The sequence below is a fragment of the Salmo salar genome, chromosome ssa06 (assembly GCF_905237065.1).
Source record: "Salmo salar chromosome ssa06, Ssal_v3.1, whole genome shotgun sequence".
In the NCBI taxonomy this organism is placed as follows: Eukaryota; Metazoa; Chordata; class Actinopteri; order Salmoniformes; family Salmonidae; genus Salmo; species Salmo salar.
Window position 1 is genome coordinate 12,338,952 of NC_059447.1, and position 25,834 is coordinate 12,364,785.

The 25,834-nt window shown below is 43.9% G+C and overlaps 4 protein-coding genes across 4 annotated transcripts in view; 3 read left to right on the forward strand and 1 right to left on the reverse strand.

The window, feature by feature from the left end:
- Positions 1 to 25,834, forward strand: part of LOC106606263 (immunoglobulin lambda-1 light chain) — a 147,299-nt gene that overhangs the window by 35,171 nt on the left and 86,294 nt on the right. The window lies entirely within an intron of this gene.
- The window catches only part of LOC106606373 (Ig lambda chain C region), a 142,692-nt gene that overhangs the window by 23,143 nt on the left and 93,715 nt on the right, over positions 1 to 25,834 (forward strand). The gene's annotated exons all lie outside the window — the stretch shown is intronic.
- Positions 68 to 21,637, forward strand: LOC123743344 (uncharacterized). Its single transcript, XM_045719544.1, has 3 exons — positions 68 to 164; positions 1,581 to 1,710; positions 21,292 to 21,637. The coding sequence occupies exons 1-3, from the start codon at positions 68 to 70 to the stop codon at positions 21,635 to 21,637; spliced, it is 573 nt and encodes a 190-aa protein (XP_045575500.1).
- LOC106606374 (immunoglobulin lambda-1 light chain) overlaps positions 24,521 to 25,834 on the reverse strand; it is a 108,458-nt gene continuing 107,144 nt past the window's right edge. The window contains exon 4 of the mRNA XM_014202524.2: positions 24,521 to 25,791. Coding sequence (XP_014057999.2) covers positions 25,466 to 25,791 — 326 coding nt within the window. The 3' untranslated portion in view covers positions 24,521 to 25,465. The remainder of the gene's footprint in view (positions 25,792 to 25,834) is intronic.

The window sequence follows — 25,834 nt, forward strand, 5'->3', positions numbered from 1 at the left end:
TTTCACTGTAAAATCTACACCTGTTGTATTTGCTGCATGTGACCAATAACATTAGATTTTTTTTCTGATGAAGATGATGATGAGGAGGGCTGTAGCCCTGCTGTCCCTGCTCTCTCTGTGTGTCTCTCAGAAGTGGAAGCAGGAGACATCAGAGTGGGAAAGAGGTAAGGCAGACCAGACACAGTCACTAGTATGTAATCTACTTCCTGTATGTGTAGAATCTCTTTGATAGAGTTAAGGCAGACCAGACACAGTCACTGGTATGTAATCTACTTCCTGTATGTGTAGAGTCTCTATGATAGAGGTACAGTAAGACAGCCCAGACACAATCACTAGTATGCAGTGGCAGTTCTAGACCATTTCAACTGGGGTGGCCAAGCTGGGGCCAGTTGTACTGTTAGAGTGGCCAGTTACATTAGACGTTATTGTTGTCATATCGTTTTCTTCACTGCATTGCAGGCATTAGCAGGCAAAATACCATGTTCATAATCATTAGTGTTCCGCGTTGACACTGTCTAATAACGGACGTAAAAAAAGAACGATAGCAAAAATTAGTAATGTAAAAATGATTTCATACTCCACATTTAAGGGGGCCACAAGGGGGTCCAAAATTGTTTTCACAGGGTCACTGACCCCCCTGCTCCCCCCCCAGAACCGCCCCTGCTAGTATGTAATCTTCTTCCTGTATACAGTTGTAGAAAAAGTACTAAATTCTCATACTTGAGTAAAAGTAAAGATACCTTAATAGAAAATGTCTCAAGTAAAACTAAAAGTCACCCAGTAAAATACTACTTGTATAAAAGTCTAAAAGTATTTGGTTTTAAAAATACTTAAGTATCAAAAGTAAATGGAATTGTAGCCTAGTGGCACAGTCACTAGTATGTCATCTACTTCCTGTATGAGTAGTCTCTTTGATAGAGGTAAGATAGACCAGACACAGTCACTAGTATCTAGTCTACTTCCTGTATGTATAGAATCTCTTTGGTAAGGCAGAACAGACACAATCACTAGTATGTAATGTACTTCCTGTATGTGTAGAGTCTCTTTGATAGAGGTAAGATAGACCAGACACACTCACTAGTATGTGGTCTACTTCCTGTATATGTAAAGACTCTTTGGTAAAGGTAGAGGTAAGGGAGGTAAGGGAGACCAGACACAATCACTAGTATGTAATTTACTTCCTGTATGTGTATAGTCTCTTTGACAAAGGTAAGGCAGACCAGACACAGTCCTAATATGTAATCAACTTCCTGTATGTGTAGAGTCTCTTTGATATAGGTAAGGGAGACCAGACACAGTACCAGTATGTATCTACTTCCTGTATGTGCTTGTAAAGTCTCTTGGATAGAGCTAAGGCAGCCCAGACACAGTCACTAGTATGTCATCTACTTCCTGTATGTGTTTGTAGAGTCTCTTATGTAGCACACTTCCAGCAGTATGTTCTATACATCCATTAATATTGAATGATATTGTGTTCTAATAGCTTATTATCTTCAAGACATGATCAGCCAGTGGTACAGTACAGTATAATCTACCTTCTGTTTCTGAGGGGTGAATGAACATTCCCATGTCATCTCCAGCAGATAAAAGCCAGACGAAGATCTGTTCCAACCTGACCCAGGTGCTGGACAACTGGAAGTATGCCATCATGAACCAAGTGAAGGACCTGCTGATCAACGATCACGCCTCTGTCCTGCCAGAATACGTCAGGTAGGTGACATCATCACCACGTGTCAGAAAGAGAGATATGAAAGAGAGATACAGTGATCAGGATACGAACATTCCATTCCAGCTAAACAATTGATATACAGTGCTTTTCGGAAAGTATTCAGACTCCTTGACTTTTTCCCACATTTTGTTACATTACAGCCTTATTCTAAAAAGGATTTAAAAAATAATAATCTCATCAATCTACACACAATACCCCATAATGATATAACAAAAACAGGTTTTTAGACATTTTTGCAAATGTAATATATAAAAAAAACTGAAATACCTTATTTACACAAGTATTCAGACCCTTTGCTATGAGACTCTAAATTGAGTTCAGGTGCATTCTGTTTCCATTGATTATCCTTGAGATGTTTCTACAACTTCATTGGAGTCCAGCTGTGGTAACTTCAATTTATTGGACATGATTTGGAAAGGCACACACTTGTCTATATAAGGTCCCACAGTTGCATGTCAGAGCAAAAACCAAGCCATGAGGTCGAAGGAATTGTCCGTAGAGCTTCTAGACAGGATTGTGTCGAGGCACAGATCTGGGGAAGGGTACCCCAAAATCTCTGAAGATCCCCAAGAACACAGTTGCCTCCATCCTTATTAAAGTTTTTCCAATTGCTAACACACTAAAATGACATGCACAGCACAATTATTTAAACTGACACACAGAGAGCAAAACCTCTTCTCAAGTCTCCAAAAGTCTAAACACATTTTCTGCTTTACACACATTTTGCAATTCAAAATGGCACTTTTTAAATGCACTGCACACGATTCTCTGCATAAGACACAACAATCTGACATAAAGTCACATGTTTGCCATTTCAAAACACTGCCATTCAAAATGACACTACATGAGCTAATTGGCCAATACATGTGTCACCTGGCCAAACACCTCAATGGTTAATTGTTATCACTTCAATCAGGAAGTAAGCACTATGAAAGACCACAGGTGAGCACCTTTTGTTTTACAACAACAATGGAAGCCGTTGCAGAGAAAGGAAGAGGAAGGGTGAGAATGAGAAGGGGAGGAAGAGTGAGAGGTAGGGGTAGAGCTGGTAGAGGAGTTCATGGCCAAAGAAGACAACAACTTTCAAATGAAATTAGAGCAACCTTAGTTGATCATGTCATCAACCATGGGCTGACAATGCGAGAGGCTGGACAGAGAGTGAAGCCCAACTTGAGCCGTTTTACTGTCGCCTGTGTCATCCGGACATTTAGACTGGAGTACAGGTATGTAACCAAAATTTCTTTCACACTATGTAGTACACCCCATGTCATAGTGTATCAGTTGGGTGACACCTGTTTACTTCATGAATGGCTGATGTCATACACTAACTGCACAAATTTCCTGTAGAATTTACTCTACTGTGGGGGAAATGTCTTTAGGCTTGTAACGGCCGTCTGAAAGAGTAGACCAAGGCGCAGCGTGGATAGTGCTCATCATGTATTTATTTCTAGTGAACACTTAAACAAAATAAGCAAAACGACAGCCAAACAGTTCTGTCAGGTAATACTCATGAAACAGAAAATAACCACACACAAAACCCAAAGGAAAACAGGCTACCTAAGTATGGCTCCCAATCAGCGACAACGATGTACAGCTGTCCCTGATTGAGAGCCATACCAGGCCAAAACAAAGAAATACAAAAACATAGAAAAAAGGACATAGAATGCCCACCCAAGTCACATCCTGGCCTAACCAAAATAGGGAATAAAACCCTCTCTATGGCCAGGGCGTGACAGTACCCCCCCCCAAAGGTGCGGACTCTGGCCGCAAAACCTAAACCTATAGGGAAGGGTCCAGGTGGGCATCTATCCACGGTGGCGGCTCAGGGGCGAGACGCAGACCCTGCTCCACCACTGGCTCACCCAACTTTGGTGGCGCCTCTAGAGCGGGGTCCCTCGCCGCGGGCCCCGGACTGGTGGGCGACTCTGGCTTCGCCGGACTGGCGGGCGGCTCTGGCAGCGCCGGACAGGCGGGCGGCTCTGGCAGCTCCGGACAGGCAGCAGGCTCTGGCGCAGGATGCACCAGGCTGGGGAGACATGCAGGAGGCCTGGCTCTGGGAGCAGGCACAGGACTCACCCGGCTGGAGAGACATGCAGGAGGCCTGGCTCTGGGAGCAGGCACCGGATACACTGGGCCATGAAGGCGCACTGGCGGTCTCGAGCGCAGGACTGGCACCACCCGTACTGGCTGGGTGCCCGCTTCCCCCGGCAAATGCGGAACGCTGGCACCGAGCACACCAGCCTGTGGATGCTCGGCCTCGACACCATGCGCATCACCCCATAGCACAGGGCCTGACCAGTCAAATGCTCGCCACGGTAAGCACGGGGAGTTGGCTCAAGCCGCACTGGGTTCTCCAGGCGAACTGGGGAAACCGTGCGTGGAGCGGGCGCAGGTCTCTCCGGGCTGTGGAGGCGCACTGGAGGTCTGGAGCGCCAAGCTGGCACAAGACGTGCAGGGCTGGGGAGGCGCACAGGAGGCCTGGTGCGTGGGGCTGGCACAGTCTTCACCAGACGGCTAGCACGCACCTCAGGACGAGTATAGAGAGCTGACTCAGGTGACATCAATTCGAGGACACGCTCCGTAGGGCGAATGTCGTGCCTCATGCACCAACACAGCAGCTCTCTCATAGCTCTCTCCTCCAATCTCCCCATCAACTCCTTCACGGTCTCTGCTTCGCTCCCTTCGCTCACCTCCAACTTCACCCCGACTGGCTCTGGTTCCATCCTCGGCTCCGCCGATCGTCCCATGTGCCCCCCCCCAAAAAAAATCTTGGGGCTGCCTCTCCTCTTCTTGCTGTGCCAGCCGATCCTCCCAGAAATGCCGTTCTGCCTTCGCTGCCTCTATCTCCTCCGGTGGGCGGCGGTATTCTCCAGCCTGTCTCTAGGGTCCCTTTCCGTCCAGTATCTCTTCCCAAGTCCAGGAGTCCTGAACCCTCTGCTCCTCCATACCATGCTGCTTGGTCCGTTGAAGGTGGGTGGTTCTGTAACGGCCGTCTGAAAGAGTAGACCAAGGCGCAGCATGGATAGTGCTCATCATGTATTTATTTCTAGTGAACACTTAAACAAAATAAGCAAAATGACAGCCAAACAGTTCTGTCAGGTAATACTCACGAAACAGAAAATAACCACCCACAAAACCCAAAGGAAAACAGGCTACCTAAGTATGGCTCCCAATCAGCGACAACAATGTACAGCTGTCCCTGATTGAGAGCCATACCAGGCCAAAACAAAGAAATACAAAAACATAGAAAAAAGGACATAGAATGCCCACCTTAGTCACACCCTGACTTAACCAAAATAGAGAATAAAACCCTCTCTATGGCCAGGGCGTGACAAGGCTGCATTGTCCAAGTCCTATATATATATTTTTTTTCTAAAGGACTGAGAGACGCAACCATGGTGGAGGAAGCTGCCATTGTAAACTTGGTTTTGGAAAATTATGAAATCAGATTACGAGAAATTCAAAGCCACATCATCCAAGACAACACCATATTCAACAACATTCAATGAGTCAGTCTGTCCACATTGGCTCGTATTCTCAAGCGAAACCAAATCAGAATGAAACAACTTTATAAGGTGCCGTTTGAGAGAGACTCTCAAAGAAACAAAGAGGTCAGACGAGCATATGTGGATGTAAGTACAATATTGACTGCAGTACACTACACGCAACATTGTTTCCCAGTGTACTGGATAACACCATATTGACAGCTTTTGTTCTTTGTTTACAGGGAGTACTGGAAATGGATGCTCATGCAATCCCAAATGAGTTAATCTTTATAGATGAGGCTGGGTTCAACCTAGCAAAGACCAGAAGAAGGGGGAGAAACGTCATTGGCCACAGAGCCATTATAGATGTTCCTGGCCAACGTGGTGGGAACATCACAATGTGCGCTGCCATCTCCAATACGCATGGTGTCCTCCACCGTCATGCCAACCTTGGACCATACAACACAGCCCATATTCTCACATTTCTGGACAGACTCCACAACATTCTCATACCACCAGAGCGTATGAATGAAGCAGACCATCAAAGAACCCGGTACGTTGTAGTATGGGACATCGTGAGCTTTCATCGTGCAGCCCCAGTCCAAAACTGGTTTGCTGACCACCCACCATTTCTCGTGCAATACCTCCCACCATACTCACCATTTCTGAACCCCATAGAAGGGTTCTTTTCGGCATGGCGGTGGAAGGTAGACGACCGGCAGCCCTTTGTGCTCATGCCTCTTGTGCAAGCTATGGAAGAGGCATGTGATGAGATTGATGTGGGTGTGATCCAGGAATGTATAAGGCACTCAAGGTGCTTCTTTCCTCGATGTCTGGCAAGGGAAGATATTGCCTGTGATGTGGACGAGGCGTTGTGGCCAGACCCAGCTGTGCAGCAAGATGCTGCCTAATTATTTGTCTTGCCTCTTTTTTTTTCTATATATTGTTTCTGCACATTTTTTCTGCAATTTTCTTTTTCAGTTTACTGTTTTTTTGTGAGCATATTTTTGTTCAGTCCAATGTAAATATATCTGCAGTGCATATGTTGCACTAAATTGTTTGGTGAAAAATAACAAATAAAATGTTTCAACAACATGTGTGTGTGTATCTGCAAATATTTCTGTGCATCTGAAGAATTTTCTACAATTTGAACTATTTTAGTATTATGGCAAAGCATACTAAAGATGAGAGTACTTTTCATTATTGTCAAAGGAGTCGTTGAAAGGGGACCAAGGTGCTCATTCTTACTTTATTTTATGAGAACACTTAAACAAAATAACAAAATGACAGCCAACAGTTCCGTAAGGTACTCAGACAAAACAGAAAACAACTACCCACAAACCCCAAAGGAAAACAGGCTGCCTAAGTATGGCTTCCAATCAGAGACAACGAAAGACACCTGCCTCTGATTGGAAACCATACCCGGCCAAAACATGGAAAACAAAACATAGAAATAGAATACTAGAAAAACCCACATATAAACAGAAAAACCAAAATACATACAAAACAAACCCCCCCCTGCCACGCCCTGACCATACTACTATGGCAAATGACCTCTTTCACTGGTCAGGACGTGACAATTATGCCCAACAGTTTGTAGTTGGTTAGACAAAAATCTGGTAATATGAATGAAGTGTGTGCCATTTCGTGCAAACGTTTGATTTTGATAATGCTATATGTAGTTTTGGTTGCAGTGCTTCATTTTGCAGGATATATGAGGTATTTTGCAGTTTGGGTGTGTGGTTTTGTGAATTGTGTTAAGTATTTTGATAAAACCAGCCTAGTTTGCAAAATTGTGTTTTAGCAATTGGGAAAAACTGTAAATGGAAGAAGTTTTGAACCACCAACACTCTTCCTAGAGCTGGCCACCCAGCCAAACTGAGCAATCGGGGGAGAAGGGCCTTGGTCAGGGAGGTGACCAAGAACCCGATGGTCACTCTGACAGAGCTCCAGAGTTCATCTGTGGAGATGGGAGAACCTTCCAGAAGGACAACCATCTCTGCACCTTTCACCCAATCAAAACCTTTATGGTAGAGTGGCCAGACGGAAGCCACTCCTCAGCAAAGGGCACATGACAGCCCACTTGGAATTTGCCAAAAGGCACCTAAAGGACTCTTAGACCATTAGAAACAAGATTCTCCGGTCTGATTTAACTATTTGATTGAACTAATTTGCCTGAATGTCAAGTGTCACATCTGGAGGAAACCTGGCACCATCCCTACGGTGAAGCATGGTGGTGGCAGCATCATGCTGTAGGGATGTTTTTCCATGGCAGGGACTGGGAAACTATTCAGCTTCGAGGGAAAGATTAACGAAGCAAGTTTCAGAGAGATCCTTGATGAAAACCTGCTCCAGAGTGCTCAGGACTTCAGACTGGGGGCAAAGGTTAACCTTCCAACAGGACAACGACCCTAAGCACACAGACAAGACAACACAGGAGTGGCTTCGGGGACAAGTCTCTGAATGTCCTTGAGTGGCCCAGCCAGAGCCCGGACTTGAACCTGATCAAACATCTCTGGAGAGACGTGAAAATGTCTGTGCAGAGACGCTCCCCATCCAACCTGACAGAGTTTGTGTCGATCTGCAGAGAAGAATGGAAGAAACTCCTGAAATACAGGTGTACCAAGCTTGTAGCTCCATACCCAAGAAGACTCTAGGCTGTAATCGCTGCCAAAGGAGCTTCAACAAAGCACTGAGTAAAGGGTCTGAATACTTACGTAAATGGTTGTTTCCGTTAATTTAAAAATATATATTTTATCCCCTATTTCTCCCCAATTTTGCCTCCGGGCTCCGGAAACATGACCTCCCAAACCTCAGAAACATGACCCACCAAACCGTGCTTCTTAATACCTGTCTGCTTAACCCGGAAGCCAGCCGCACAATTGTGTCGGAGGAAACACAGTTCAACTGACAACTTAGGCGCCCAGCCCGCCACAAGGAGTCGCTAGAGCGCGATGAGCCAAGTAAAGCCGTCCCGACCAAACCATCCCCTAACCCAGATAACGCTGGGCCAATTGTGCGCCTCCCTTTGGACTCCCAATAATGGTCGGTTGTGATACAGCCTGGGGTCGAAACCGGGTCTGTAGTGACTCCTCTAGCACTGCAATGCAGTGCCTTAGACCGCTGCCCCACTCGGGAGACCCTTACATTTGCAAAGAAAAATGTTGCTTTGCCATTATGGGGTATTGTGTGTAGAATGAGGGGTGGTAATGATTTAATCATTTTTGAATAAGGCTGTAACGTAACAAAATGTGAAGGGGTCTGAATACTTTCCAAATGCACTGTATGTGTAATTTTTTATTATTTTTATTTTACCTTCATTTAACTAGGCAAGTCAGTTAAGACCAAATTCTTATTTACAATGACGGCCTAGGAACAGTGAGTTAACTGCCTTGTTTAGGGGCAGAACGACAGATTTTTACCTTGTCAGTTCGGGGATTCGATCTTGCAACCTTTCGGTAATGACCTCAGTATGGAAAGTTCCAGTTAGAAGATCTGTAACAGCAGCAGCCTCCTGGGCCTGTAAACACAAAGCATTTCAGAGTAGTGAGGAGTGCTGATCTGGGATCAGTTTTAGATCGTAATGAATAATATTATATGGACAGAGAGGACCTGATCCCAGGTCAGCACTCTGCTCTGGATGGTGAACTGAGAGTTCTGGCTGAGACATCAAAAACGACTAGCTAGCAGCAATCCAACCAGTCCTGGAGAGACTCAGTGTTCCTACTCTGAGTCCTGCAGGCAGACAATAACACACATGTGTACCAGCATGTTTACTGTAAGCGCTCACTCTCCAATAATAGGCTGCAGTGCACAGTAAAATAGCTTGACATTAAGCCAGAAAACATCTCTCATTGATGAAGAATGTCATTGATGTTTAATGAGGCTCTAGTTTCCCATGTCTTCTGTCCTGATGTTTCCTGCAAATGACACAATGAGATGTTTTCCATCATATTTTATTTTTATATACACTGCTCAAAAAAATAAAGGGAACACTAAAATAACACATCCTAGATCTGAATGAATTAAATAATCTTATTAAATACTTTTTTCTTTACATAGTTGAATGTGCTGACAACAAAATCACACAAAAATAATCAATGGAAATCCAATTTATCAACCCATGGAGGTCTGGATTTGGAGTCACACTCAAAATTAAAGTGGAAAACCACACTACAGGCTGATCCAACTTTTATGTAATGTCCTTAAAACAAGTCAAAATGAGGCTCAGTAGTGTGTGTGGCATCCACGTGCCTGTATGACCTCCCTACAACGCCTGGGCATGCTCCTGATGAGGTGGCGGATGATCTCCTGAGAGATCTCCTCCCAGACCTGGACTAAAGCATCCACCAACTCCTGGACAGTCTGTGGTGCAACGTGGCGTTGGTGGATGGAGCGAGACATGAAGTCCCAGATGTGCTCAATTGGATTCAGGTCTGGGCAACGGGCGGTCCATAGCATCAATGCCTTCCTCCTGCAGGAACTGCTGACACACTCCAGCCACATGAGGTCTAGCATTGTCTTGCATTAGGAGGAACCCAGGGCCAACCGCACCAGCATATGGTCTCACAAGGGGTCTGAGGATCTCATCTCGGTACCTAATGGCAGTCAGCCTACCTCTGGCGAGCACATGGAGGGCTGTGCGGCCCTCCAAAGAAATGCCACCCCACACCATGACTGACCCACCGCCAAACCGGTCATGCTGGAGGATGTTGCAGGCAACAGAACGTTCTCCACGGCGTCTCCAGACTCTGTCACGTCTGTCACATGTGCTCAGTGTGAACCTGCTTTCATCTGTGAAGAGCACAGGGCGCCAGTGGCGAATTTGCCAATCTTGGTGTTCTCTGGCAAATGCCAAACATCCTGCATGGTGTTGGGCTGTAAGCACAACCCCCACCTGTGGACGTTGGGCCCTCATACCACCCTCATGGAGTCTGTTTCTGACCGTTTGAGCAGACACATGCACATTTATGGCCTGCTGGAGGTCATTTTGCAGGGCTCTGGCAGTGCTCCCCCTGCTCCTCCTTGCACAAAGGCGGAGGTAGCGGTCCTGCTGCTGGGTTGTTGCCCTCCTACGGCCTCCTCCACGTCTCCTGATGTACTGGCCTGTCTCCTGGTAGCGCCTCCATGCTCTGGACACTACGCTGACAGACACAGCAAACCTTCTTGCCACAGCTCGCATTGATGTGCCATCCTGGATGAGCTGCACTACCTGAGCCACTTGTGTGGGTTGTAGACTCCATCTCATGCTACCACTAGAGTGAAAGCACCGCCAGCATTCAAAAGTGACCAAAACATCAGCCAGGAAGCATAGGAACTGAGAAGTGGTCTGTGGTCACCACCTGCAGAACCACTCCTTTATTGGGGGTGTCTTGCTAATTGCCTATGATTTCCACCTGTTGTCTATTCCATTTGCACAACAGCATGTGAAATGTATTGTCAATCAGTGTTGCTTCCTAAGTGGACAGTTTGATTTCAAAGAAGTGTGATTGACTTGGAGTTACATTGTGCTGTTTAAGTGTTCCCTTTATTTTTTTGAGCAGTGTATATTTTAGCCTTTTAGCTGCGTGGCCCATTAGATTGTAGTAGGGATTTCACAAACATGTAAAGCAGTGTGTAGACTACATCTTAGCCGTGTGGCCCATGTAAAGCTGTGTGTAAAGCAGTGTGTAGACTACATCTTAGCTGTGTGGCCCGTGTAAAGCAGTATGTTGACTTCGTTGGTGTCATCCCATTAGATTGTAGTTGGGATTTCACTACATGTAAAGCAGTGTGTAAAGCAATGTGTAAAGCAACATGTAAAGCAGTGTGTAAAGCAGTGTGTAGACTTCATGATGTCATCCCATTAGATTGTTGTTGGGATTTCACAACATGTAAAGCAGTGTGTAAAGCAGTGTGTAAAACCACATGTAAAGCAGTGTGTAAAGCAGTGTGTAGACTTCATGATGTCATCCCATTCGATTGTAGTAGGGATTTCACCAACGTGTAAAGCAGTGTGTAGACTTTGTTGATGTCATCCATTAGATTGTAGTTAGGATTTCACATGTAAAGCAGTGTGTAAAGCAGCGTGTAAAGCAGCATGTAAAGCAGTGTGTAGACTTCATGGTGTCATAATTTAGTGCACTAACTTTTCAGTTGCATTTGTAGTTCAAAACATATTGGTGTGGTTTCCCGGACACAGATTAAGCCTTATTCTGGACTAAAAAACATTTTCAATGGAGATTCTCCTTTGATCTTGCTTTTTTATTGCAGGACTGTATCTGGAAAACAGGACCATAGTGTAACGCCCTGGCCATAGAGAGGGCTTTTTGTTCTTTACTTTGGTTAGGCCAGGGTGTTACATTGGGTGGGCGTTCTATGTTAATTTTTCTATGGTTTTGTACTTCTTTGTTTTGGGCCGTGTGTGTGGCTCCCAATCAGGCACAGCTGTCGTTCGTTGTTGCTGATTGGGAGTCACACATAAGGAGCCTGTTTTTCCTTTTGGGTTTTGTGGGGGATTGTTTCTGTTTCGTGTTTGCACCTGACAGTACTGTTTGGCTGTCGGTTTTCTTGTTTTTTGTATAGTGTTCACGTTGTTTAATAAATGCCTGAAGATGAATCAAATCAAATCAAATGTATTTATATAGCCCTTCGTACATCAGCTGATATCTCAAAGTGCTGTACAGAAACCCAGCCTAAAACCCCAAACAGCAAGCAATGCATGTGAAAGAAGCACGATGGCTAGGAAAAACTCCCTAGGAAAAACTCCCTAGAAAGGCCAAAAACCTAGGAAGAAACCTAGAGAGGAACCAGGCTATGAGGGGTGGCCAGTCCTCTTCTGGCTGTGCCGGGTGGATATTATAACAGAACATGGTCAAGATGTTAAAATGTTCATAAATGACCAGCATGGTCAAATAATAATAATCATAGTAGTTGTCGAGGGTGCAACAAGCACGTCCGGTGAACAGGTCAGGGTTCCATAGCCGCAGGGAGAACAGTTGAAACTGGAGGAGCAGCACGGCCAGGTGGACTGGGAACAGCAAGGAGTCATGATGCCAGGTAGTCCTGAGGCATGGTCCTAGGGCTCAGGTCCTCCGAGAGAAAGAAAGAAAGAGAGAAAGAGAGAATTAGAGAGAGCATATTTAAATTCACACATGACACCGGATAAGACAAGAGAAATACTCCAGATGTAACAGACTGACCCTAGCCCCCCGACACATAAACTACTGCAGCATAAATACTAGAGGCTGAGACAGGAGGGATCAGAAGACACTGTGGCCCCATCCGATGATACCCCCGGACAGGGCCAAACAGGCAGGATATAACCCCACCCACTTTGCCAAAGCACAGCCCCCACACCACTAGAGGGATGTCTCCAACCACCAACTTACCGTCCTAAGACAAGGCCGAGTATAGCCCACAAAGATCTCCGCCACGGCACAACCCAAGGGGGGGGGCGCCAACCCAGACAGGAAGACCACGTCAGTGACTCAACCCACTCAAGTGACGCATGGACGGCATGGAAGAACACCAGTAAGCCAGTGACTCAGCCCCTGTCATAGGGTTAGAGGCAGAGAATCCCAGTGGAGAGAGAGGAACCGGCAAGGCAGAGACAGCAAGGGCGGTTCGTTGCTCCAGCCTTTCCGTTCACCTTCACACTCCTGGGCCAGACTATACTTAATCATAGGACCTACTGAAGAGATAAGTCTTCAGTAAAGACTTAAAGGTTGAGACTGAGTCTGCGTCTCTCACATGGGTAGGCAGACCATTCCATAAAAATGGAGCTCTATAGGAGAAAGCCCTACCTCCAGCCGTTTGCTTAGAAATTCTAGGGACAATTAGGAGGCCTGCGTCTTGTGACCGTAGCATACATGTAGGTATGTACAGCAGGACCAAATCGGAAAGATAGGTAGGAGCAAGCCCATGTAATGCTTTGTAGGTTAGCAGTAAAACCTTGAAATCAGCCCTTGCCTTAACAGGAAGCCAGTGTAAGGATGAACACTAACTCCGCTGCACCTTGGTCTACTCTCTCTTCCGACGGCCGTTACACCGGCACCAATGTACTGCTAGCAGTATAGCTTCCTTCACTGTCCCTCCTCCCTTACTGACCTCTGTAACTGGCACCAATGTACTGCTAGCAGTATAGCTTCCTTCACTGTCCCTGCTCCCTTTCTGACCTCTGTAACCGGCACCAATGTACTGCTAGCAGTATAGCTTCCTTCACTGTCCTCTGTAACCGACACCACTGTGCGGTTGTTATTGCAGCTGTAGAGAAATGCTTGTGCTTCTAGCTCCGACAGTGCAGTAATATCTAACAATTACACAACATATACCCAATACATACAAATCTAAGTAAGGAATGAATTAAGACTATATACATATATAGACGAGCGATGTCAGAGCAGCATGGACTAATATACAGTAGAATAGTCTAGAACATTTACATTTGAGTCATTTAGCAGACGCTCTTATCCAGAGCAATTTACAGTAGTGAATGCATACATTTCATTTCATGCATTTAAAAAAAGTAATAATTGTACTGGCCCCCCGTGGGAATCGAACCCACAACCCTGGTGTTGCACACACCATGCTGGCGTCGCAAACATCATGCTCTACCAACTGAGCCACAGGGAATACAGTATATACAGCTGAGATGCAAGATATGCAAGATATGTAAACATTATTAAAGTGACCAGTGTTCCATATCTTAAAGTGGCCAGTGATTTCTATTCTATGTCTATAGGCAGCAGCGGCCTCTAATGTGCTAGTGATGGCTATTTAACAGTCTGATGGCCTTGAGATAGAAGCTGTTTTTCAGTCCCTCGGTTCCAGCTTTGATGCACCTGTACTGACCTCGCCTTCTGGATGATAGCGGGTGAACAGGCAGTGGCTCAGGTGGTTGATGTCCCTGATCATCTTTTTTGGCCTTCCTGTGACATCGGGTACTGTAGGTGTCCTGGAGGGCGGGTAGTTTGCCCCCGGTAATGTGTTGGGCAGATCGCACCACTCTCTGGAGAGCCCTGCGGTTGCGGGCAGTGCAGGTGCCGTACCAGGCGGTGATGCAGCCCGACAGGATGCTATCAATTGTGCATCTGTAAATGTTTGTGCGGGTTTTAGGTTCCAAGCCAAATGTATTTAGCCTCCTGAGGTTGAAGAGGCTCTGTTACGCCTTCTTCACCACACTGTCTGTGTGGGTGTTCCATTTCAGTTTGTCAGTGATGTGTACGCCAAGGAACTTGAAGTTTTCCACCTTTTCAACTGTGGTCCAGTCAATGTGGATAGGGGGGTGCACCCTCTGCTATTTCCTGAAGTCCACGATAATCTTTGTTTTGTTGACGTTGAGTGAGAGGTTGTGAGCCCTCACCTCCTCCCTGTAGGCTGTCTCATTATTGTTAGTAATCAAGCCTACTACTGTTGTGTCGTCTGCAAACTTGATGATTGAGTTGGAGGCGTGCTTGGCCACTCAGTCATGGGTGAACAGGGAGTACAGGAGGGGGATGAGCAGGCACCCTTGTGGGGCCCCAGTGTTGAGGATCAGCTAAGTGGTGGTGTTGTTTCCTACCTTCACCACCTGGGGGCGGCCCGTCAGGATATCCAGGACCCAGTAGCACAGGGCGGTGTTCAGACCCAGGTCCTCGAGCTTAATGATGAGCTTGGAGGGTACTATGGTGTTGAATGCTGAGCTATAAAACAGCGGTAGTCAATGAACAGCATTCTTTCCTACACTACCGGTCAAAAGGGTTAGAACACCTCCTCATTCAAGGCTTTTTCTTTATTTTTACTATTTTCTACATTGCAGAATAATAGTAAAGACATGAAAACTATGAAATAACACATATGGAATCATGTAGTAACAAAAAAAGTGTTAAACAAATAAAAATATATTTTATACTTGAGATTCTTCAAATAGCTACCCTTTGCCATGATGACAGCTTTGCAAACTCTTGGCATCCTCTCAACCAGCTTAATCTGGAATGCTTATCCAACAGCCTTGAAGGAGTTTCCACATATGTTGAGCACTTGTCGGCTGCTTTTCCTTCACTCTGTGGTCCGACTCATCCCAAGCATCTCAATTTGGTTGAGGTCGGGGGATTGTGGATGCTGGGTCATCTGATGCAGCACTCCATCACTCACTTGGTAAAATAGCCCTTACACAGCCTGGAGGTGTGTTGGGTCATTGTCCTGTTGAAAACGAATTATAGTCCCAATAAGCCCAAACCAGATGGGATGGCGTACCTCTGCAGAATGCTGTGGTAGCCATGCTGGTTAAGTGTGCCTTGAATTCTAAATAGACAGAGTCACCCACAAAGCACCCCCTCACTATAACACCTCCTCCCCCATGCTTTACGGATCGAAATACACATGTGGAGATCATCTGTTCACCTACTCTGCGTCTCACAGAGACACGGCGGTTGTAACCAAAAATCTCCAATTTGGACTCCAGACCAAAACACATATTTCAACTGGTCTAATGTCTATTGCTCGTGTTTCTTGGCCCAAGCAAGTCTCTTCTTTTTATTGACAGTGGTTTCTTTGCAGCAATTCGACCATGAAGGCCTGATTCACACATTCTCCTATAAAAAGTTGATGTTGAGATATGTGTGTTACATGGACTCTGTGAAGCATTTATTTATGCTGCAATTTCTGAGGCTGGTAACTCTAATGAACTTATTCTCTGTAGCAGTGGTAATTCTGTGTCTTCTATTTCTGTGGCAGTCCTCATGAGAGCCAGTTTCATTATAGCTTGGCACATTATAGCTATGGTTTTTGCGACTGCACTTGAAGAAACTTTTCGAAGTTCTTGACATTTTCCATATTGACTGACCTTCATGTCTTAAATTAATGGTGGACTGTCATTTCTCTTTGCTTATTTGAGCTGTTCTTGCCATAATATGGACTTGGTCTTTTACCAAATATGTCTATCTTCTGTATAGCCCCCCTACCTTGTTAGAACACAACTGATTGGGTCAAACGCGCTAAGAAGGAAAGATATTCCACAAATTAACTTTTAAGAAGGCACACCTGTTAATTGAAATGCATTCCAGGTGACTACCTCATGAAGCTGTTTGAGAGAATGCCAAGAGGGTGAAAAGCTGCCATCAAGTCAAAGCGTGGCTATTTGAAGAATCTCAAATATAAAATGCATTTGGATTTGTTTAACACTGTTTTGGTACCAAACATGATTCCATATGTGTTATTTCATAGTTTATGTCGTCACTATTATTCTACAACGTAAAGAAAAACCCTTGAATGAGTAGGTGTTCTTAAACTTTTGACCGGTAGTGTAGGTATTCCTCTTGTCCAGATGGGATAGAGCAGTTTGCAGAGTGATGGAGATTGATCCTTGACTAGTCTCTCAAAGCACCTCATGATGACAGAGGTGAGTTCTGCGGGGCCATTTAGTCATTTAGATCAGTTACCTTTGCCTTCATGGGCCAAGGAACAATGGTGGCCATCATGAAGCATGTGGGGACAGCAGACTGGGATAGGGAGAGATTGAATATGCCCGTAAACAAACCAGCCAGCTGGTCTGTGCATGTTCTGAGAACATGGCTTGGGATGTCTTCTGGGCCGGCAGCCTTGCGAGGGTTAACACGTTTAAATGTTTTACTCACGCCGGCCACGGAGAAGGAGAGCTCACAGTCCTTGGTAGCGGGCTGCGTTGTGGGCTGCGTCGGTGGCAATGTGTTATTAAAGCGGGCAAAGAAGGTGTTTAGCTTGTCCGGAAGGAAGACGTCGATCTCGGCTATGTGGCTGGTTTTTCTTTTGTGGTCCATGATTGTCTGTAGACCCTGCCACATACGTCTCATGTCTGAGCCGTTGAATTGCGACTCGAGTTTGTCTCTATGCTGATGTTTATCTTGTTTGATTGCCTTGCGGATTGAATAACTATACTGTTTGTATTCTGCCATATTCCCAGTCACCTTGCCATGGTTAAATGCAGTGGTTCACACTTTCAGTTTTGCGCGAATGATGCCATCTATCCATGGTTTCTGGTTAGGGTAGGTTTTAATAGTCACAGTGGGTACTACATCTCCTATACACTTCCTTATAAACTCAGTCACCGTATCAGTGTATACGTCTAGATTATTTTTGCAAGCTACCTGGAACATATCCCAGTCCGCGTGATCAAAACAATCCTGAAGTGTAGATTCTGATTGGTCAGACCAGCGTTAAATAGTCCTTAGCACGGGTACTTCCTGTTTGAGTTTCTGCCTATAGGAAGGGAGGAGCAAGATGAAGACATGATCAGATTCGCCAAAAGGAGGTCAGGGGAGGGCCTTATAAGCATTCCGGAAATTTGAATAGCAATGGTCGAGAGTTTTAGCAGAGCAAGTACTACAGTCGATATGTTGATAGAACTTCGGCAACCTAGTCCTCAGATTTGTTTTGTTAAAATCCCAAACTATAATAAATGCAGCCTCAGGGTATCTGGTTTCCAGTTTGCATAAAGTCCAGTGAAGTTCTTTGAGGGCCATCGTGGTATCGGCTTCACCGTGGCTATCACTGAAGATAATTCTCTTGGGAGATAATACATTTGATTGTGAGGTATTCTAGGTCGGGTGAACAAAAGGACTTTAGTTCCTGTATGTTACTACAATTACATCATGAGTCATTAATCATGAAACACACACCTCCGCCCTTCTGCTTCCCGCAGAGATATGTATTCCTCTCTGCGCGATGGACTGAGAATCCCTCTGGATGGACCGATTCCGACAGAGTATCCCGAGAGAGCCATCCTTCCGTGAAACAAAGTATGTTACAGGCCCTGATGTCACTCTGGAAAAGAAATCCTTGCCCTGAGCTCAACAACTTTGTTATCCAAAGACTGAATATTAGCGAGTAATATACTCGGAAGCGGTGGGAGGTGTGCGCGCCTCCTATGTCGAACCAGCAGGCTGCCTCAAGTGCCTCTCCTCCGCCGCCGATGTTTTGGGTCGGCCTCTGGAATAAGTTAAATTGCTCTGGGAAGAGCGAACAAAGGATCTGCTTCGGTGAAGTCCTATTCCTGGTCGTAATGCTGGTAGTTCTGGTGAGTTACCGTCGCTCTAATCTCCAATATTTCTTCCCGGCTGTATATAATGAGACAAAACATTTCCTGAGCTAATAATGTAAAAAATAGTACATAAAAAAACTAAATACTGCAAAGTTTCCTAAGAGCTAGACGCAAGGCCTTGCCATCGGCGCCATCTTCAGTATAGCTTCCTTCACTGTTCCTGTTCCGTTACTGACCTCTGTAACCAGCACCAGTGTACTGTTAACCTGTTACGACACCAATTCCGTTAGCGGAAATCAAAACCACAAATCTAATAATTTCTATTTCTCAAACATAGGACTATTTTACACCATTTTATAGATACACTTCTCCTGAATCGAACCACGTTGTCCGATTTCAAAAAGGCTTTACAGCAAAAACAAAACATTAGATTATGTTAGGAGAGTACATCGACACAAAAAAACACAGACATTTTCCAAGCAACTAGCATGCATCACAAATACCCAAAACACAGCTAAATGCAGCACTAACCTTTGACAATCTTCATCAGATGACACTCCTAGGACATCATGTTACACAATACATGCATTTTATTGTTCGATAAAGTTCATATTTATATATAAAAACAGCATTTTACATTGGTGCGTGACATTCAGAAAATATTTTCCCTCAAATACTGCCGGTGAATTAGCGCCTCAATTTACAAAGATACTTGTCATAAACGTTGATAAAATATTAAACTGTCATTCAAAGAATTATAGATGAACATCTCCTTCATGCTAACGCTGTGAAAGATTTCAAAAAAGCTTCACGAGGAAAGCACTCTTTGCAATAATCTGAGTACTGAGCTCAGAAAAATACAGTAGGCAATACAGATAGCCGCCATTTTGGAGTCATCTAAAATCATAAATTGCATTAGAAATATTCCCTTACCTTTGATGATCTTCATCAGAAGGCACTTCCAGGAATCCCAGGTCCACAACAAATGTTGTTTTGTTCGATAAAGTTCATAATTTATGTCCAAATAACTCCTTGTTGTTCGCGCGTTCAGTTCAGCTACTCCAAATGTAGGAAGAGCACGGACAATGTCACGACAAAAAGTAAAAAAAAAGTTGTATTTACGTTCGTTCAAACATGTCAAACGTTGTAAAACATGAATCGTTAGGGCCTTTAGAATGTGAAGAATCAGTAATATTTCAATCGGAAGGTTCCTGTGTCTTGAAAAACATTTTGGAACAGAGGATCCACCCTCGTGAACGCGCACCAATGAAGTGATGTCATTCCCTGGGTTACCAAGCCTTCTCATTCGGTCTCTGTTCATCGTAGACACCTCAAACAACTTTGTAAAGACTGTTGACATCTAGTGGAAGCCTTAGGAAGTGCACAATTATTACTACGTCACTGCGTATTCAATAGAAAACGATTTGAAGAGACTCCATGCATACAGATTTCCACTTCCTGGTAGGATTTCTCTCAGGTTTTTGCTTGCCATATGAGTTCTGTTATACTCACAGACACCATTCAAACAGTTGTAGAAACTTCAGAGAGTTTTCTATCCAAATCTACTAATAATATGCATATCCTAGCTTCTGAGTTTGAGTAGGAGGCAGTTTAATATGGGCACATATTTCTTCCAAAATTGTCAATACTGCCCCCTATCCTTAAAGAGCTGTAAGAAGTTTTAACAGTATAGCTTCCTTCACTGTCCCTGTTCCCTTACTGACCTCTGTAACCAGCACCACTGTACTGCTAACAGTATAGATTCCTTCACTGTCCCTGTTCCTACCACTGCTAGAACTAGTGACCCTCTGCTTACTAGCCAGCTGCACCACCAGCACCTACCCACTGGGCACAGACATCAGTTAAATGTCAAGTTTGGATTTAAATTTGATTGAGTTGTCAACTAATGAGAAATCAACAACAACAAAAATGTAGGTTAAAAGTTGAATGAAAAAAGACTCTGTTGCATTAATTTAAGGAGCGGACCCTTTTTTTCAATTTTTGCCTAAAATTACATATCCAAATCTAACTGCCTGTAGCTCAGGACCTGTAGCAAGGATATGCATATTCTTGATATAATTTGGAAGGAAACACTTTGAAGTTTGTGGAAATGTGAAATTAATGTAGGAGAATATAACACATTTGATCTGGTAAAAGATAATACAAACAACAAAACATTTGTTTTCCCCACATTTTTTGTTACATCATCTTTTAAATGCAAGTGAAAGGCCAGACACTGATGTCGGATTCTACATGTAATTTAGACGTTGTCCACCAGATGGCAGCAGTGTGTGTACAACGTTTCAGACCGATCCAGTGAAGACTTACATCACGACACAATATTTTGCATCAAATCTGCCAGGAGGAGTCCTAAATGTGCCAAATTGTTTTTCAAGTACATAACTGTAGAGAACATATAAAAATGCTATGGTAATACAACATTTAAGTTTGCACACTCCCAGGGATGTCATACATGATGGATCATTAGCTTCCCTACAGAAAAGACACTAACCTTCACACATCTAGATGGCCGGGCGGGGTGAGTGTGTAGCCAGAGGTCAAACTGTAAAACCCAGTTCCTACATTTGAATATAAAAATACATTTTTCAAACAGAACTACACTACATTTTATCTCTGGGACCCTCAGGATGACAAATCAGAGGAAGATTACTGATTGTAAGTACATTATTTACCTTCAGAGGTGAATGTATCAAACCAGATAAAAGTGTTTTGGTGTTGTGCACTATCCTCAAACAACAGCATGGTATTTTTTAGCTGTAATAGCTACTGTAAATTGGACACTGCAGTTAGACTAACAAGAATTTAAGCTTTCTGACAATTTAAGACATGTCTATGTCCCGGAAAGTTGGCTGTTGCTTACAACACCATTCTAGTCACATATCGCATACTAAGCAACAACTGTCCCGTATAAGGGACACCGATCCTGTAGATGACATTTCTCTAATCCAATCAGTATCCCATGTTGATTCAACATCATCACATAGGTTTTTTTGGTTGAAATGACGTGGAAACAACTTTGATTCAAAAAGTTTTTGCCTAGTGGGTAGCAATTCAGTGACACGACTTCTCTCTCTCTCCAGAATTCAGCCCCTGTCTGAGGCCCTGGGCGATCTCTACAAACAGTTCAACTCTCTAAAGGATGAGCTGGGAAGGCTCAGCTCCAAGTTCGACAGGGTGGAGGGCTTCGTAGATGACCTGCAGGCTGGGAAACTCCCCCGGCCCCCTGTGTGGACCCCTCCTCAACGCCCCGTACGGAGGGTCGCTCCCCGGCCTCCGCTGAGAGCAGAGATGAAGGCACCGTTTGGAGGAGAGGTGAGGGCACCACCAAGGGCACAGATAAGGGTACAGATGAGGACTCCAGACCGGGAAAACGACACGGGTTCAGGATCCACAGGGACTAGAGGAAGGAGGATCCCTAGGCCTTAGTCAGATGATTGACAGGTGTACTGTACAAAAGATAAACAATAAACTAATCTAGTGTGGATGCTCACCAATGTTTTTTCATTATGAATAGTTTATCGTTATAGTTATCAATATAGCTATCGTCCTTAGTCTCAACTACATCACCACTCCTCTCTGAACCAGGTCAACACATAATTGATGATAGCTTTGTACTGACAACAGAGATACAGTACACTAACTTTCATTAACATTATCATTTGTGATTGATGATTTGTGTTGATGTATGATGGACATAATGTTGTCTAGAAATGTTCTTATCATTGGATTCATCATCTCATACTATAATAAGTGTATCTATACACAATATGTCTGTGTATAGTATCTGTAAATACTAGGGGTGAAACGGTTCACAAAACTCACAGTTCGGTACGATACGGTACAGTGGTGTCACGGTTTAGTACGGTTTCAAAACATCGACAAAATAAATGCCTGAGAAATATGTACTTTGTATTTAGATTTTCCATTTATTATAATAGTAAACATGGGTAGCTTGAATTCCCAGGAGCATATGGAAACTAAGGGACAACAAAAAACAGCAGGTCCTGCCTTGTAACATGAAATAAAATAGTCATTTAAAACAGAACTTCAACAAGAGTGTGTAGTCCAGCAGCATATTTCAAAATTAAGTCACATAGCAGTACCTTAAACAAAATAGGACCACTTGAGACTGGTTACTTAAATAATAAAAACATTATCAGATTTTCATTAAGAAGATCAGTCTATCCACATGATCTGCAGTGAGCACAGATCGGCTTGCTGTGACAATGTCAGCCGCTGTGGAGAATACCCTCTCGCTAGGGACAGAGGTCCCAGGCACAGCCAGGTAGCGCCTTGCTAACATGGCAACATGAGGGTATATTAACTCTTTGGTCTTCCACCATGTAAGTGGATCAGCATCCAGGGGAATACAGTCCACTCCCCTGTATGAGGTCACCTCGTCCTCTATGACCTTGACCTTTGACTTGGTTCCCTGCTCCTGGGTCGTGAACAACTCCCCAAAAAGCTCAGCCATGGCAGACTTCTTTTCTGGAGGAGAACCCCTGTCGTCTGCCGTCTCTGGAGAGGGGTTGGCTCCTGTGGCATCTGTGGCTTGACCCTGCAGAACCAAATTAGATTAAAATTACTCTCTCTGAAGTGGCTTTAAAAAAAATTATTTGTTGTTAGAAATGTATATCAGACACTATTATGACAATTGCTAAATCACTAAATAATAAAATAATAAATGTCACATTAAAATAAATACAATACCTGTTGTATATTGGTCACAATCTCTGCTGTGAGTTCATTGTAGACTCTCAGACGAGCAGCAGCATCCAGGTGCAGCAGGGACTTGAACCAGGGTCCAAAGCAGTGCTCTTGTGTAAGAAGTCTTGGACACCAGGGTCAGCTTATCTAGGCTCCAGGTTAACTCTGATATTAGTCTTGACATCCCTTACTGCGGGTTCATCTTCATCAGATGCCACCATTGATTTCAGGATCATTGTTTTCATAGGCAGGACCATGGAAACTGATGGAATGTTCTCAGTGCATGTCAGTGTTGTGACTGTTTTGAGAGGTTTGCACCTCTGCTAGTCTTATGTCATTTTCAGACAAAGTCACAATATCTTTGACGTTCTTCCTCACAGCTTGATCAGTCAGTGTAAAATGCACTGCAGCTTTCTGCTCAAGGTATCTCTCAACCATCTGCCGCTATGAATTTTGCTATCGCTGCGTTGATTTCTTTAGCCCTACCGGAGTCAGCCACATATCGGTGCCCTGGCTCGCCAATGCTTGCCATGTTGCTCCTTTGCATTTCGCTAACTGCTAATTCCTTCATAAGCTAATTGCTGCTACGACGATCTCTCAGCTCTGTTCTTGCTGGAGTGAAATAACTAATCAGCTACGAGACAAAATACATTTTTTTTTAAGACAACTTTATTGCTATGTGGGTATTTTTCCCACATTAATTTATACGCCATTGGTTTATGCAATAATATATTTTTTACTACGAAATATATAAATATATATATATATATATATTCGTAGCTGTAATATATGATTAATGTATTGTTCGGTTCACAGTGCGTACCGAACCCCGTGCACCGTGGACCCTGTACCGAACGGTTCAATACGAATACACGTACCGTTTCACCCCTAGTAAATACTGAAAATACAGAGTAAGGTAATACAGGACTACTTTACAAATATACTGTTGAAATACAACTCTTTCCTCTTTCTCCCTGCTGGCAAATATACTCATGAACAATCCATGCCTCAATTATCTCAAGGCTTGAAAATCCGTCTTTAACCTGTCTCCTTCCCTTCATCTACACTGATTGAAGTTGATTTAACAGGTGACATCAATAAGAGATCATAGCTTTCACCTGGATTCACCTGGTCAGTCTATGGCATGGAAAGGGCAGGTGATCATAATGATTTGTGCACTCAGTATATACTGTTGAAATACATCTCTTTGAGACACAAGGTGGATGCATATTACAACTGTTTGAGCCACAAGGTGGAATCATATTACAACTGTTTGAGCCACAAGGTGGAAGCATATTACAACTGTTTGGGCTACAACGTGGAAGCATATTACAACTGTTTGAGCCACAAGGTGGATGCATATTACAACTGTTTGAGCCACAAGGTGGAAGCATATTACAACTGTTTGAGCCACAATGTGGAAGCATATTACAACTGTTTGAGCCACAAGGTGGAAGCATATTACAATATGTTTCTCTCTTCTCTTTCCACCTGCTGGCAAAATATTAATGACTCAAATGTTATTGTACATCGTAGTTAGATGCAAGTTTATAACACTATTGAATATTGTAACGATAAAATATGAATATATTGAACATAGCATGTCATTGTACTGTTGTTTTAATTCATCATACAGTGAAATAGTACAAGCAAATATTGTACAGGAAATAATGTGATCCCCAATCACATGCTTTCTTTACATATCAACAGTTCTCTTTAGATAGATATGGATGATAATTAAATAGGTATTTCAGAATTATATTATAATTAAGCAATAAGGTCCTGAGGGGGTGTGGTATATGGCCAATATACCACGGCTAAGGGCTGTTCTAAAGCAAAACGCAATGTGGAGTGCCTGGCTTCAGCCCTTAGCCGTAGTATATTGGCCATATACCACAAACCCCCGAGGTGCCTTAATGGGATTATAAACGGGTTACCAACGTAATTAAAGCAGTACAAATAAATGTTCTGGTATTCGGTCTGATACAGTATACCACGGCTGTCAGCCAATCAGCATTCAGGGCTCGAACAACCCAGTTTATAAAACAATCATATCACACTAATGAAGGTTCTCAACAATGTGAAGTTTTAATTTAAACTAAACCTCTGGTCCATCTCTGGTTATTCATTAACATTACAGTAAACCTGCTCTACATCCTGGATATCTGGATCAACTATTTCTGTAGCTGGTCTAAAGTCAGAGAGCAGGCTGCTCTATTTGAGTTCAGTTAAATTCACCCTCATTTAGTGCTGCTAACACTGATGCTCATCAACATGATCAAATACAAACACTTGTTCTTTATAATGCTCTTTATAGAATATCCACAATACAACAAAGCTCTAACTATTCCTCTATTATACATCTGCAAATCAACCAATTTCAAATATAAAAAGTATACTTATCATATAGCCTACGATATCAGTATTAGTGGATATTTCTCTCTTTAATGGAACATAATGTATATATGTAGGTTAAACTTCTAATGCGTTAACAATATCTTGAAAAGTGATGTAGAATATCAAATTGACATTACAATGATTCTCAGGCTACTCAAGGCTGCATTCAGACTTCTTGATGCCTTTCTCAGCGAACTTGGAGCCCACGGTGACTTTACATGAGAACACTTTGTCCTGGTTCCATTCTGACGTGTCAACGGTCAGACAACTACTGAGTTGGAACGTCTTGTCGGCTTGCGGCACCGGCCCACTCGTAGCGATGACGCCGGTGACCGGATTCCCGCCAGCGGTCCAGCTGACATCGGCGTAGCCCATGGCCATCTGACTGGCCAGACACACCAGGGTGACTTTGTTGGACTTCAACTCATCGCTGGACGGAGGGAGGATGGTCAAGACAGGCGGAGGGAGGGTAGAGTCTGGACCAATGGAATGAGCAGAATAAATATTACACAAAATCAT